The sequence below is a fragment of the Entelurus aequoreus genome, linkage group LG17 (assembly GCF_033978785.1).
Source record: "Entelurus aequoreus isolate RoL-2023_Sb linkage group LG17, RoL_Eaeq_v1.1, whole genome shotgun sequence".
Lineage (NCBI taxonomy): Eukaryota > Metazoa > Chordata > Actinopteri > Syngnathiformes > Syngnathidae > Entelurus > Entelurus aequoreus.
This window is the reverse complement of record NC_084747.1, coordinates 33,030,341-33,045,603: the sequence shown is the minus strand read 5'-3', so window position 1 is coordinate 33,045,603 and position 15,263 is coordinate 33,030,341. Positions and strand designations below refer to the sequence as shown.

At 36.6% G+C, this 15,263-nt stretch overlaps 1 protein-coding gene across 5 annotated transcripts in view; it reads right to left on the bottom strand.

Moving 5' to 3' along the window:
- rasgrf2b (Ras protein-specific guanine nucleotide-releasing factor 2b) overlaps positions 1 to 15,263 on the bottom strand; it is a 136,398-nt gene that overhangs the window by 13,356 nt on the left and 107,779 nt on the right. For 3 of the 5 annotated variants that reach the window (XM_062025497.1, XM_062025499.1, XM_062025501.1), the window contains 7 exons: positions 7,671 to 7,796; positions 5,438 to 5,527; positions 5,243 to 5,352; positions 2,189 to 2,301; positions 1,936 to 1,996; positions 1,735 to 1,838; positions 1,200 to 1,284 (listed from right to left, as the gene is read on the bottom strand). In XM_062025497.1, coding sequence (XP_061881481.1) covers positions 1,200 to 1,284; positions 1,735 to 1,838; positions 1,936 to 1,996; positions 2,189 to 2,301; positions 5,243 to 5,352; positions 5,438 to 5,527; positions 7,671 to 7,796 — 689 coding nt within the window. The remainder of the gene's footprint in view (positions 1 to 1,199; positions 1,285 to 1,734; positions 1,839 to 1,935; positions 1,997 to 2,188; positions 2,302 to 5,242; positions 5,353 to 5,437; positions 5,528 to 7,670; positions 7,797 to 15,263) is intronic. The other 2 variants (XM_062025498.1, XM_062025500.1) reach the window with 1 other exon arrangement.

Below are 15,263 nucleotides of genomic sequence, written 5' to 3'. Positions count from 1 at the left end.
TCACTCAAATAATCAAAGTACTTCTTATACCCGTTTTATATATATATATATATATATATATATATATATATATATATATATATATATATATATATATATATATATATATATATATATATATATATATATATATATATATATATATATATATATATATATAATTTGCTGCGATAAAATCAGATTTCAAGCACTCTGGAGCGTTGAGACTGGCAAAAAATATCAGATTTGGTGTGCAGTGTAAACAGAGCCGGTGTGACGTCATCCACAGAACTGGACCTATTTCCCATCATAGACAGTGTGGATAAAGGCATGTAAAACTATTTTTTTGATCACTTAATTGCATGTGATTACTTCATAACTTATATGGTTAACATTACGGCCAAAAAATATATCTAAAAGAATCACCAATTCCAGACTTCCCTGCTCTTCTATCTCCTCTTCCATAGACACCATAGCCTGTGTTTCCTCATGCAAATTGAGGAAAGCTTCAGTAGAAGAGGACACAAAATACAATAGTAGTTGCTTACTTTTTCTCCTCCCCCCTCTTGTTTTAGCACAGGTTCTGACTGAGTTTTTCCTCCTCATATGGTGCTCCTCATTTTCGGGATCGCATCTGGCTAGAGTCTTTTACATATTTTTCAATCCAAACTCCGACCAAAACCTTTCCTCTTCAAAGTCAAAATCATTAAAATGATTGCTGAAAATTACTCTCCTCTCGCTTGGTCCATCCTGTTTTGTGCGAGTTAATTTGACTAAAAAGTCCATACTTTCCGCAAATTCCCATGATTTCGAAATGTATGCAGGCTGACGCCTTCTTTAGTAGTATTGCTAGAACCTGCAACAATTCATCAGGCTGACATATTTGGTCATTCTTTCAAATTCTGCAGAAAAATATTGTGGTTTTGGAAGAAGATGCTACCAAAACACATACTATGCGATATGAAATTGCCTCCAGTCTTCTGTAGGTGACGTCAACAGACTGATGCAGTCCCGTCCATATTTTGGGGCTTGAAGTGGGCGTTCCAAAATGGGCTGAAATATGTTAAAAAAATAAGCCTAAAATCCCTACTGCCTATTTTGGGTAGAATTTTAACTGTAAACATCATTTTTATTTTCAGAACTATTAAATAAGTGCAAATGTTGTCAGCAATAGAGGGGCCTTTTAATACTTTTCTGACTGTGTTATGAAAAACACTCACGTCGTTGAAGTGTTGACTTGTTTTCATGATGAATGGCGTCCTTTCTGTCTTATCAAACTTCATCCAGCCTTGGCCCAGGAACTCTCTAAGTGAGGGCAGATCAAGATATTCTAATTACACTTTGACCTCACGGGCTTGAAAATGCAGGCGCAGCATAATAGGTTGCAGCCAACCACGGAGATGCTTGCAAGCCTTGAAATGGGGGAAATCGGTCGGAAGACCAATAATGTTCACCATGATTGTGTCTGTGTCTTCATTTTATTTGCGCTTTTAGGGCAAAAAAAAGCAATATCTTACCGGTCCACTGATACGTTGCAATATATTGGACGTTACAAGGTACAATAAGAAATATTTACTAAGCAAACCTACACAACAGCGAATTAGTTCCAGCGTGTTTAAAATAATAACAATATATGTGTACAATAGTTTTTACAACTGAAAACATGTAAAGTAAACGAAACACAAACTTAGGGTTAAATACTGTATATACATTTCTACTATATATTGTACGACTTGATGACAGTTGAGGACTTACTCGTAAGGAATGCTCCTGAAGACGATGTGATCCAGCAGAGTGATCTGCTCGGCCAGCTCCATCGCAGAAAGGGACTCGAAACACTCCGCCTTTGGACAGTCTGCCTGAACACACATATGAACACACAAACAGATGCACAATGCAGGAGTAAATGTATAAAACAAAGCTGTTGAATTCAAGGTTGACTGTGTGTATTTTCACCATCTGTAAGATGTCTTCTATCCTCATCTGGGCGTCATCCTGCTCGTCTTGTGAAAGAGCACTAAGGGATTTAGGAATATGGAATGAAGGTTCGGTTAAATGGTTACAAAGTGTAAGGAGTTACAGAAAAATATAGTAGGGTTTAAAACAAGAGCAATATCACAGATGTTGCGTTTGCTAAGATAATAATGCCTTAATAATCTAAATGTAATGTGCAGTGTGTGTGTGTAAGTTTGTGAGTGTGTGTGTGAACCTGAGTATGTTGGCAGTGGCTTTTCTCTCCTGAGGCAGAAGGTCAGGATCTCGGAGGACTTCCTCCAGCAGACAGATGACTGACATCTTTAGTTCTCCATTCATTTCAAAGTCCTCATTGCACAAAGAAGAAGAAGTAGAACATCTATTAGTCATCTTGCCATTTTAAAAGAAGTAAAAGTTAACCAAAAGGTAATTTTCTCTTAAGCTATTCTCCAAAAGAAAAAAAAGGAAAGATAACTGAATTTGAGATATGTTGGTGACATTGGTTATTCATTCATTCGTCAAACATTTATGTATTTATTAATTCATTATTTATGATGAATAATTATTTGTAATTCCATTCAAATATGTGTATATATTTATATACTGTGTGTATATATATATATATATATATATATATATATATATATATATATATATATATATATATATATATATATATATATATATATATATATATATATATATATATATATATATATATATATATATGTTCTATTAAATTATTTGCTTTCCTCCTCTTTTTGAATATCCTTTTTTGTATTACTTTATATTTTTGTCTTTTTGATTTAGCATTCCTTTTTAAATTTCGCAATATTTATTTTACATTCATTTTATGGTTTTATATCCATTCAGCATTCATTTTTACTTGGCATTATTATGTTCACATTGCATCTTTTTTAAATTATTAAAAAATAATAAATCAAAACTTCTCTTTTTATTTCTTAAAAGAAAATGTATTCCGAAATGTCTTTGTATTCTATCTGTTATTATATCCCATTTATTTTTTCCTGTTATTACCATTCATCCATCCATCCATCTTCTACTGCTTGTAAGTTGGGTCGACCAACTTTCTTTCACAACATTTGCCCTATCCTATTGACTGATTATCAGTCACTGCTGGTAAATTGTTGATCTAACCTCTCTAATCATCAGTTCCTTCTTCTTTGTCTTGCCTTTTATAACTCCTTCCTAAAGGTCATCTGTAACAAGCTGATTTGGCCTTTAGTATGAGATGTGTGTGTTGGTGATAGGAGGCATAAATATGAGGCATATGGCTGGCCCCCAACATAGCGTTATAGTATGGTGAGGAAAGAAAACAAGTAGATCAATGTGGTTGGACTAAAGAGCTGTGATATTGAATTCATTAGAAGAACCCATGATCCAATTGACTCTGCAAGTCAGGATGATGCTACAGTAGTAGTGTGTGTGTGCACATTTTCTTCATCCGATATGCAAAAAGGAGGAGTGACAAAAGAGGAAATAATCAATATTGTGAAAAACGGTAAATCCAAGACCTCAACTGATTGCAACAAAATTGATATGGAAACGATAAAGAAGGTTATTGAAGAGATTTCAGATGCTTTAACATATGTCAGCAACCTATCATTTCAAACAGGCAAATTCCCACATAAAATGAAAATAGCAAAAGTCGTACCGATTTATAAGACGGTGATAAACACCAGTTTACAAACTACAGACCTGTTTCTCTACTTCCACAATTTTCGAAAATTATTGAAAAACTGTTTAACAACAGATTAGACATGTTCATATATAAAAACAAAACACTCACAGACAACCAATACGGATACAGAGCCAACATCTCAACATCAATGGCATTTATTGAAATAACGGAAGAGATCACAAATGCAATAGATAGCAAAAAATGTGCTGCTGCAGTGTTTATGGATTTAACAAAATAATTTGACACAATTAATCATAGCATCTTAATAAACAAATTAGAAAGGTATGGAATCAGAGGGTTGGTCTTGAACTGGGTTAAAGCTACTTAACCAACAGGAAGCAATATGTGAAGATAGGTTTACACACTTCTACAGAGCTGAAAATATCTTGCGGCGTACCTCAGGGATCAATACTTGGACCAACATTGTTCAATCTCTATAGAAACGACATTTGTAAAGTTACAAAGGACTTAAAGTTAGTATTATTTGCAGATGATACAACTGCGTTTTGTTCAAGAGAGAACACACAGAAGATAATACAAATAATAACAGAAGAAATGAACAAATTAAAAAGATGGTTTGACAAAAACAGACTATCTTTGAATTTCAGCAAAACTAAAATAATGCTATTTGGTAACAGTAGAAGGGAAAGACAAATACAAATAGAGTAAATACTGAAAGGGTAAAAGAAAACACATTTTTTAGTGTAATAATAGATAATAAATTGAACTTGAAATCTCATGTAAAAAATATACAACATAAAGTAGCAAGAAACACATCAATAATGAATAAAGCAAAACATGTTCTAGACCAAAAATCACTTCATACCATATCTGAGTTATTGTGTAGAAATATGGGAAACAACTACAAATGTGCACTTCATTCACTAACGGTGTTACAAAAAAGATCAATTAGAATAATACATAATGTTGGATATAGAGAACATACAAACCCTTTATTTATTAAATCACAAATATTGAAATTCAACGATTTGGTGCATTTGCAAACAGCTAAAAGTATGTATAAAGCAAACTATAACCAGCTACCCAAGAATGTACAAAAATTCTTCTCAACAAAAGAGGAGAAATATAACCTTAGGGGAAAATCTAATTTAAAACATTTGTATGCTCATACAACACTTACAACCTTTAGTATATCAGTATGTGGGATTAAATTATGGAATGGATTAACCAAAGAAATCAAACAAAGCACCAATATGATTCATTTTAAGAGACTGTTCATACTACAAGTGTTCACAAAGTACACAGAACAATAATTATGATGAACATCTTGAACCCTTTTTTTTTTCTTTTGAGATAAAGATTATTTATGCATTTAATATTTGTTTACTTACTATGGTATATTATTTATTTATTCACTGTTCTGCTACAGAGAACAAGGAAATGGGAAAATATAGTTATGGTATGAAAATGGGTAGGATTAAATGAGTTCAGCTTCTTCCTACTCCTTTTCGGACATGCTGTAATGAAACAACTGGAAATATGTGATGCATTACATTCTATCGTATATACATGTTCAAAATAAACTGAAACTGAACTGAACTGAAAAACAAACCCAAGCACACACACCTGTGAGTGTTTGGAGACCCAGTGTCGCAGGACGTTCAGAACTCTGTTGGTCGCAGCCCGACGGATGATGAACTCTTTATCACATGTTCTTTCAGAGTTGGTGAACACTGCTGACAGAGAAGAGGATTATCAAACTGTTCTGTCTGTTTGTGTTTGTGTGTTTGTGTGTGTGCGTGTGTGTGTGTGCGTGTGTACCTGGCTGTGTGCTGTGCCCTGCTGCTGCGGTAGCAATAGCAAAAGCTGACGTGGGAGAAACCGCACAGCGTGAATTCTCCCCCGACTGGACTGTAAGAAGATAAAATTATAATAATATTGGCTTGCAGGAACGCCAAATTTGCATTAATTAATTTATTTATTATTTTTAATAAAATACAATATGAAATATACATATATATATATATATAATAATATATATATATATTAAATATACATTAAAATATTTATACAAATGTCAATTTATTAACCAATAATTACCATCCTAACCTAATAACCTATGAACATTTCCAGTTTGTTCAACTCCGTTCATCCAAATCCCCTCCATCTCCCGTTTTCTCTGGTGTGCACCAGGGCTCTGTCCTGGGTCCCCTGATTTTCATCATCTACATTTTACCTCTTGGCAATATTTTTTGTAAATTTAAAATACATTTTCACTGTTATGCAGATTACACCCAGCTCTCCCTCTCGAACAAACCCACTGCTTCTCTTCCTCCTTCCTCCCTTACAGACTGCCTCAACGAACTCCAGTAGTGGTTCTCATCCAATTTCCTCCAACTCAACAGTAATAATACCAACATCGTACTTGTACAGCTTGTCCATCACTCTCGGCAATTCCTCCGTCTCACCCTCTTCCCAAGTTAAGAGTGTGGGTGTCATCCTCGATAGCACACTCTCTTTACAAGCCCACATAAACTACATTAGTCTGCTTACTTTAATCTATGCAATATGAATCGCCTTCGCCCCTCCCATATTGGTTCATAGCCTTGTCCCCTCTCTCCTGTTTGGTCTCCAAACTTCAATTTCTCCAGAACTCTGCTGCCCAGATAATCACCAGAACCCCTTCACTCCAGCACATCACCCCTGTTCTGCAGCAACTCCACTGGCTACCCATCAAACACCTTATCCAAAGCTACCCATAACCTTGCCCCGTCCTATCTTTTTGACCTGCTCCATGTTGCCACGCCATCACGTTCCTTAAGATCCTCGTCATCTGTCCATCTCACTGTCCCCTTATATGGACTGTCCACCATGGGGGGCCGAGCCTTCAGCCACTTAGACCCTCATCTTTGGAACTCACTACCACCAGACCTTCGCAAATTGAACTCAATTTCCCTCTTCAAATCAAAACTCAAAACACACCTATTCCTGACTGCTTATTTATTGTAAAGTTTATCCATCTATTATATCCAATTAATTTTATTGTTTTGTTTTTGTACAATGTCTTTGAGTGTCTAGAAAGGCGCCTTATAAGTAAAATGTCTTATTACTATTATTATTATTACTATTATTATTATTATTATTATCTATGTAATACCATTTAATGAATATAATTATATATTTATTAATAATCATTATAAACCAGCAAAATCATTTTTTGATTATATTCAGTTAAAACTTAAAAATATATACCGTATTTTTCGGACTATAAGTCGCAGTTTTTTTCATAGTTTGGCCGGGGGTGCGACTTATGTGTGAAATTATTAACACATTACCGTAAAATATCAAATGATATTATTTAGCTCATTCACGTAAGAGACTAGACGTATAAGATTTCATGGGATTTAGCGATTAGAGTGACAGATTGTTTGGTAAACGTATAGCATGTTCTATATGTTATAGTTATTTGAATGACTCTTACCATAATATGTTACGTTAACATACCAGGCACGTTCTCAGTTGGTTATTTATGCCTCATATAACGTACACTTATTCAGCCTGTTGTTCACTATTCTTTATTTATTTTAAATTGCCTTTCAAATGTCTATTCTTGGTGTTGGGTTTTATCAAATAAATTTCCCCCAAAAATGCGACATATACTCCAGTGCGACTTATATATGTTTTTTTCCTTCTTTATTATGCATTTTCGGCAGGTGCGGCTTATACTCCGGTGCGACTTATACTCCGAAAAATACGGTATATATTAACCTTTCTTCATGGATTGGGTGGGATAAATCACACGGGAGTGTCTTCAATTTAAATTGATAAAAATACAGTCCCCAGTCATTTGAAGACGACACATGCAGTATTCCCTATGATCCCTGCAAAGCTATGATTTTGTCTTCCTTAATATTTCCATATTTGCCCTTTTTCAATTTAAATTCAATCACAGCTAGAAAATAAATCCAAAAAACCCACTCTCCACACATACGCTCATAGGCACGTATAGTAAGTACATGAATACTATAAATATGAAAAGTGGTGGTGGTCGTACCTCCTGGCGGCCTGTAGCGCAGGTGTCGCGGTGTGGATGGCGAGCGACACGGGGACATGTCTCCTGCCTCGCTGCCTTGAGGAGACTCTGGAATGATTTTCTCCAGTGACACTGACTCCAGGACAGCTAGAAGAGAAAATAAGAATGATAAATAAGATAATAATCCCATTTGTTATCTTTATTTAATTCATTTATATTATTTAACTAATTCAAAGTTATTGCTTAATCTATATCCAGCATTGTTTTTCATATTACACAATGTTTCCTCTTATTTATGTATTAATTCATCTTTTTTTACTTTGTTATTTTATTTTCAATGCATTTATCTATTTTTGGCAAATATTCTCTATTGTGCTGTGTACCCATTAAAAAATGGTAACATTTAAATACAGGAAGTGAACAAACTATCTGTAACAGTGGAGACATGGAGAAGGGCGTTACATTTTTTCACAATTGACAGATAGATAGATAGATAGATAGATAGATAGATAGATAGATAGATAGATAGATAGATAGATAGATAGATAGATAGATAGATAGATAGATAGATAGACAGACAGACAGACAGACAGACAGACAGACAGACAGACAGACAGACAGATAGATAGATAGTTCCCTCAGGAAAATTTAAAATCGATGACTCGCCTGCTGATGGCATCATATAGCGTCAAAAACAAAATGTGTCCTCTTCACCTCCGACCAGGCGTACACATGTGGAACATGTAAGTTAAATCCATACATGTTTGTTTCAGCGCTGAGAAATCAAACTTCCTCATCCCACAAGGAAAAGCATCTGATTGGCTCTCCTCCATAAATAAAACCTTCACCCCTCTTTCATATATACGCTGTTGAAGAACTGTGATTGGATATAACTCGAACTTGTCCCACCAATCAACACGACAAAATTAATTATTATTGGTATCGTTTCTGTCAACATTTTTGTCTCTGTTTTTATTCGTTAACTAAAATGTCAGTTAATTGTGCCATCGTCTTAGTCAACGAGCCTTTGTTTTGATTAGTTTTCATCCTTTTTTTACCTGCTGCGATGTAAAAAAACAAAACCCAAACCAAATAGCTTGCCCGCCCAGGGGATAGGGTTTTAAATAAGCTCTGCTTCTTCCTATTCCTTTTCAGACATGTATTGCGCAGGCGTAACTATATGATGTTTTAAATTGACTTTTGTAATTTTGCGAATAACGCTCTTAAAGGGGAACTGCACTTTTTGGGGAATTTTGTCTATCGTTCACAATCATTATGTGAGACAAGAACACATATGTTTTCTTTTGTTATGCATTATAACTAAAAAATAAATGCGAGCAAACGTCCACTGGAGCCGATGGGAATTGCTCTATTCTGCCTAGAAAGCACTCTAAAAAAACATCTAAACACCTCCATTAAGTTTTTATATACATGCTGTAAGTATATATGTAATGTAGTAATGTATAATAATGTGTCATATTCACGTATTTTGATCAATTTAAGCATTGGCTCGTCAAGTACCACTATAATGACCAACATTAAAATACAGTAGCGTAGTAGGCCCAAGTATGAATTAAAAACAAAGCTGAGGTTTTATTTAACAAGTATATTTAATAATTTTTGGCCACTGTAACATTACACACAATGCATAAATATCCATCCATCCATCCATCCATCCATTTTCTACCGCTTATTCCCTTCGGGGTCGCTGGGGGCGCTGAAGCCTATCTCAGCTACAATCGGGCGGAAGGCAGGGTACACCCTGGACAAGTCGCCACCTCATCGCAGGGTATTACATATCCAATACATATTTACAGACCCTGCGTACACGTACCAGAGTTTGTTAATCCCTGATCTAGAATAAACTTCCGCACTCCAATACAGCCAGCACAAGCTGTTCGCTCCCTTTGATCATGGAGCCGCTATAAAAAGTGTGTCTGTGTTAGCGTTTATATTAATAACATATAATAACAATATCACTAATACTTGGTTAATATTCAAGTCACAAAATGTAAATGTAGTTTGGTTGGCACTTTTTGACTGTTTTTTTAGAAGGATTTATGGGCAAAATGGAGGACTTCCCATTGATTGACTTTTATTTATGTTTATGTACAAGTTAGAATGCATTTAAAAAAAATACATGTGTCGTCCTGTCTTTCATAATGATTGTGAACGAAATTCTAAAAAGCGCAGTTTAAAAACATATTACATAATGTGACACATTTCCGAGTGTCACAGTTAAAAAAAAAAACACTTAAAACAGTGATAACAAATTTGTCATATCACAAGCTGATGTAATGTTATTGAAAAAAAAAAAGTACGCCTCTAAACATGTACTGTACATTTGCCGCAACTTTGTGAAAAAGCCACCGCAAAATCGGGCATTTTAGCCCGATCACAAAAAAACCTGCAAAATCCATCCATCCATCCAAACATTACCATTACAATTAGAGATGTCCGATAATATCGGACTGCCAATATTATTGGCCGATAAATGCTTTAAAATGTAATATCGGAAATTATCGGTATCGGTTTTAAAAAGTAATATTTATGACTTTTTAAAACGCTGCTGTACGGAGTGGTACACGGACGTAGGGAGAAGCACAGAGCGCCAATAAACCTTAAAGGCACTGCCTTTGCGTGCCGGCCCAATCACATAATATCTACGGCTTTTGACACACACAAGAGAATGCAAGGCATACTTGGTCAACAGCCATACAGGTCACACTGAGGGTGACCGTATAAACAACTTTAACACAGTTACAAATGTGCGCCACACTGTGAACCCACACCAAACAAGAATGATAAACACATTTCGGGAGAACATCCGCACCGTAACACAACATAAACACAACAGAACAAATACCCAGAACCCCTTGCAGCACTAACTCTTCCGGGACGCTACAAGATACACCCCCCGCTACCTCCTACCCCAAAACCCCGCCCCCCCAACCCCGCCCACCTCAACCTCCTCATGCTCTCTCAGGGAGAGCATGTCCCAAATTCCAAGCTGCTGTTTTGAGGCATGTTAAAAAAAATAATGCACTTTGTGACTTCAATAATAAATATGGCAGTGCCATGTTGGCATTTCTTTTCCATAACTTGAGTTGATTTATTTTAGAAAACCTTGTTACATTGTTTAATGCATCCAGCGGGGCATCACAACAAAATTAGGCATAGTAATGTGTTAATTCCACGACTGTGGTTGATATCGGAATCGGTAATTAAGAGTTGGACAATACCGGAATATCGGATATCGGCAAAAAAGCCATTATCGGACATCTCTAATTACAATGTTATCTGACCATAGATTAGGTCATATTTGCACTCTGCAGGCATGCAAAGGTCACCAGCAGTACAACAAAGGAGAACATAACCAACATGAATACTCAAGAGTAGTTATGAAGCACACATGCAGAGGAGGTGACACTAGTCTCCTAATTGCTCCTTCTGTGCGTGGTGAAGCCTGAGAATATGCTTGGGCGCACACTTGATGATGCGCGTGTGTGTCTGAGGTGTGCTAATGAGAGCCTGAAGATGTCCTGACATGTTGCCTGCTCGGTCCGAAAGTGGCGTTTAGCGTCGCAATTAGAGGAAGTGAGTGTGTGAGGGTAGTGGCCTTATTCAGCGCACTTTAAGGGCTCAAATTAAAGGTGGTGATGATGTCATGGCAGTTAGACCTCAGCTAATTTGAATGGTGAACACGACAATAGCGTGTGATGAATTTAGTCATAAGGACTGACACACAAAAAAACAACATCTTAAAGCAGGACAGGTGGCAAAAAATAACCTCCGCCATTGTTGAACGAAAAAGGAATGTGTGTTTGCCCGCATCTTATGATAGCATGGGTCATGCATGTAATGATGGGACTATAGCAGGGATGGGTGATATGCCCTAAAATATCACGATAAATATTGGATCCTCTTGCGATAACAATATATACATCACAATAAAATGATAACAGAACCATTTCTGAAGGGGGTACAAACATACTTGCCAACCTTACCATGAATTGATTTATGTGGACCCCGGCTTAAACAAGTTGAAAAACTTATTCGGGTGTTACCATTTAGTGGTCAATTGTACGGAATATGTACTGTAGTGTGCAATCTACTAATAAAAGTTTCAATCGATCAATCAATTGAGACCTTCGAATTCGGGAGATTGGGGGGGCGGGGGGGTGTTTAGGTGTGGGGGGCGGGGTTGAGGTGGGCGGGGTTGGGGGGGGCGCGGTTTATGTTGTGTTACGGTGCAGATGTTCTCCCGAAATGTGTTTGTCATTCTTGTTTGGTGTGGGTTCACAGTGTGGCGCATATTTGTAACAGTGTTAAAGTTGTTTATACGGCTACCCTCAGTGTGACCTGTATGGCTGTAGACCAGGTATGCCCTGCAGTCACTTTCGTGTGTATGTAGAAGCCGCATACATCACGTGACTGGGACAGGCAGTGCCATCCCGGCACGCCCTTAATATTGTTGCCCGGGTGAAAATCGGGAGAAATTCGGGAGAATGGTTGCCCCGGGAGATTTTCGGGAGGGGCACTGAAATTCGGGAGTCTCCCGGAAAAATCGGGAGGGTTGGCAAGTATGGGTACAAAGGCTCCTAATTTATTTATCTGCTGACGTATGCAACAACATTTTGCGTCATTCCCGGTTGTATTACTTTCTCAAATGTAATATTAATCTAGGGATAGGTTGATTGACAACACTAAATTGGCCCTAGTGTGTGAATGTGAGTGTGAATGTTGTCTGTCTATCTGTGTTGGCCCTGCGATGAGGTGGCGACTTGTCCAGGGTGTACCCCGCCTTCCGCCCCTGTGCAGCTGGGATAGGCTCCAGCAACCCCGCGACCCCGAGAGGGACAAGCGGTAGAAAATGGATGGATGGATATTAATCTACTTGCTAATTTACTGGTAGCAGTTTGTTACTTTTTGCTCTAACATCCACACTTCTGTTAAAATGTAATAAACACTTACTCTTTTGTTTTTTGGATACATTAGTTTTGGGCAAATCTACAAATTTGGGTATCGATCCAATGTCAAGTAGTTACAGGGGCAGTAATGGTCAGACTAATGTTCATCCTTAAAATTTTCAGGATCGTTAAATGATTAAACTTTTAATTAACAACTCTACAACAATATCAATTTTTTTTACATTATTTCCTTATTTCCATTTTTTTATTCAAATGTCAATAAAGTCAATAGTGCAAAATAACTAAACCAAAGTACACCTACTACTGGCTCTTACAGTAGGTTCTGTGTTTGTGAACAATAACAACAAAAAACGGTTTTGTGATAATAAAAAAATCTAATCATTGTAATACTGATCATATACTGATACTACACCAGGTATCGTTAGGGTCACTGTTATTTGTATCGATCCGCCCACCCCTGTTTACATTCAAGAGCTCTTGCTTAGCAGGTAGCTATGCATTTTCATGTATCTTCCTACAGTGTGTAGTGTAGCATTTTTAGCTATTCCTTGTCCTTTTGTTCTAAAGTGATGAGGATAAACGAAGTTTATTTGCCACCATGTAGGCGAGGATTAGTGATTTCAAAGCCAAATTGTTGAGGGCGTCTTCTTTTGCTGTCAAATTTGCGGGATACAGCTAGAATTTGTCATCAACATGCATTAATTATCTACTGTGCGTCAAATGTATATCACTTGTATCGCACATCGTTTATATCGCGCAACCCTGTAGATCACAGGTGTCAAACTCAAGGCCCGGGGGCCAGATGTGGCCCGCCACTTCATTTTATTCGGCCCTCAAAAGCCTGCAAATAATATGTATCAATAAAGTACTGTATTTTTTCTGACGAAATGTATTCTTTCATAAAAAATATACGTACTCCATGTAATCGTAAATGATGTTAACTGTCTAATTATACAAAAATATATTGTCAAACATTCAAACCATTTTTTAAATAGAAATAAATACTAATAATAATGATTTCAAAGCAAGTTATCCATCAAATTGTGCAATGTATAAAGTAGCAAATATTTTCATGGTAAAATTGTGAAATTTGCTGTGGTTTTTACTGCATTTTTCTATAAATGAAAAAAACGGTGCTTTTGTTTACTGTAATAAGCTGTGGTGCTGTTTTGGCATTTACAGTAATACACCAAAAATGTACAGTTGTTAATTTGCGGTAAAAAAACCAAAAACAATCTGGCAGCTGAGGTGCCAAAATTTTACTGTAAAATTGCAGTTTTTTTTATTTACAGTAAAAAAAACTAATGTCAATTTTACAGTACAATTCTGGCAACTGAGCTGCCTTTTTTTTTTTTTTTTACCATAAAAACAGCAGTACTGTTTTTCTATTTACAGTACCGTATTTTCCGCACTATAATGCGCACCGAAAAACCTCCAATTTTCTCAAAAGCTGACAGTGCGCCTTATAATCCGGTGCGCCTTATATATGGACCAATATTGAGCCACAACAGTTCTCGCAACCCCAGCCTCTACTGTAGCGTCTATTCTATGCGCCTTATAATGCGGTGCACCTTATAATCCGGTGCGCCTTATATATGAACAAAGTTTTAAAATAGGCCATTCATTGAAGGTGCGCCTTATAATCCCGTGCGCCTTATAGTGCGGAAAATACGGTAATATACACTACATTTTGAGGTGGAATTATTGCAATTTACCATATTTTTTTTACATTTTACTTAACAAAATATTTACTAATAAAATGCATTAAAAGTTGTGTAATAATACTATTCACTGTTAGAAGCGGCCCTCTGGAGCCAAACATAACTGCGATGTGCCCCTAAGTGAAAACGACTTTGACACCTCTGCTGTAGATTATAGCATTATTGACTATTGCATTGGGGTGAACCTTTACTGTGATGCATACAAGTGGGATCAAAAAGTGTATCTGTGTTTTTTGTCAGTAAGTTAGCATGTAGCAGAGTAAGACTAGGGGACTATATCATTTTAGATTCTGGCAAAAGGGGAAGTAGTCAAATAGCAATAAAAAAATATATATGAAAGGAATACACTACTTGTGTTTTTGGGGAGAGGGCCTGATTATATTATTCAACAGTCTTCATGTAGGTCTACTCGCGGCCCGCGGGCCACATCCGGCCCGCCAAAGCTTTTAATTTGCCCCGCTGAACAACACCCAAATAGGCTTGATGAAACCATTCAAACCAGGGTTGCTCATGTATACAGTACTCCCACCACCCCGCAGGGGGCAACAGTGACGCATATGTGTCACAATGAAGCAGCATTCGGTGAGTAGAAGAGAATGGCTCAATCGACCCTGAAAAAAATCAAAATAAATCGAGAAATTCTGACTTTTAACAGCGACTGGACAACACAGTATGAATGTATTGAAATCGCTGACTTTGTGATGTCTTTTGTATTCGTGGCTGTGTTATTTTTGTCTGTTTAACTCTGGCGATCAAAACTGGTTTAATACAAGTAGTGCTGAATTTGACCAACGGCAGGCGATGAAGCTACACCTTAGGTTTAATTGCGTTAAACCACATGTGTGTATTAAAACTCAACCTTCTATTTTATTTATGTAACACACACAATGGACATTATTTATGTGAAATACACACTGGACGTTATACTTTTGTAATGTTTATATTTTTAGTCTTACAAACCT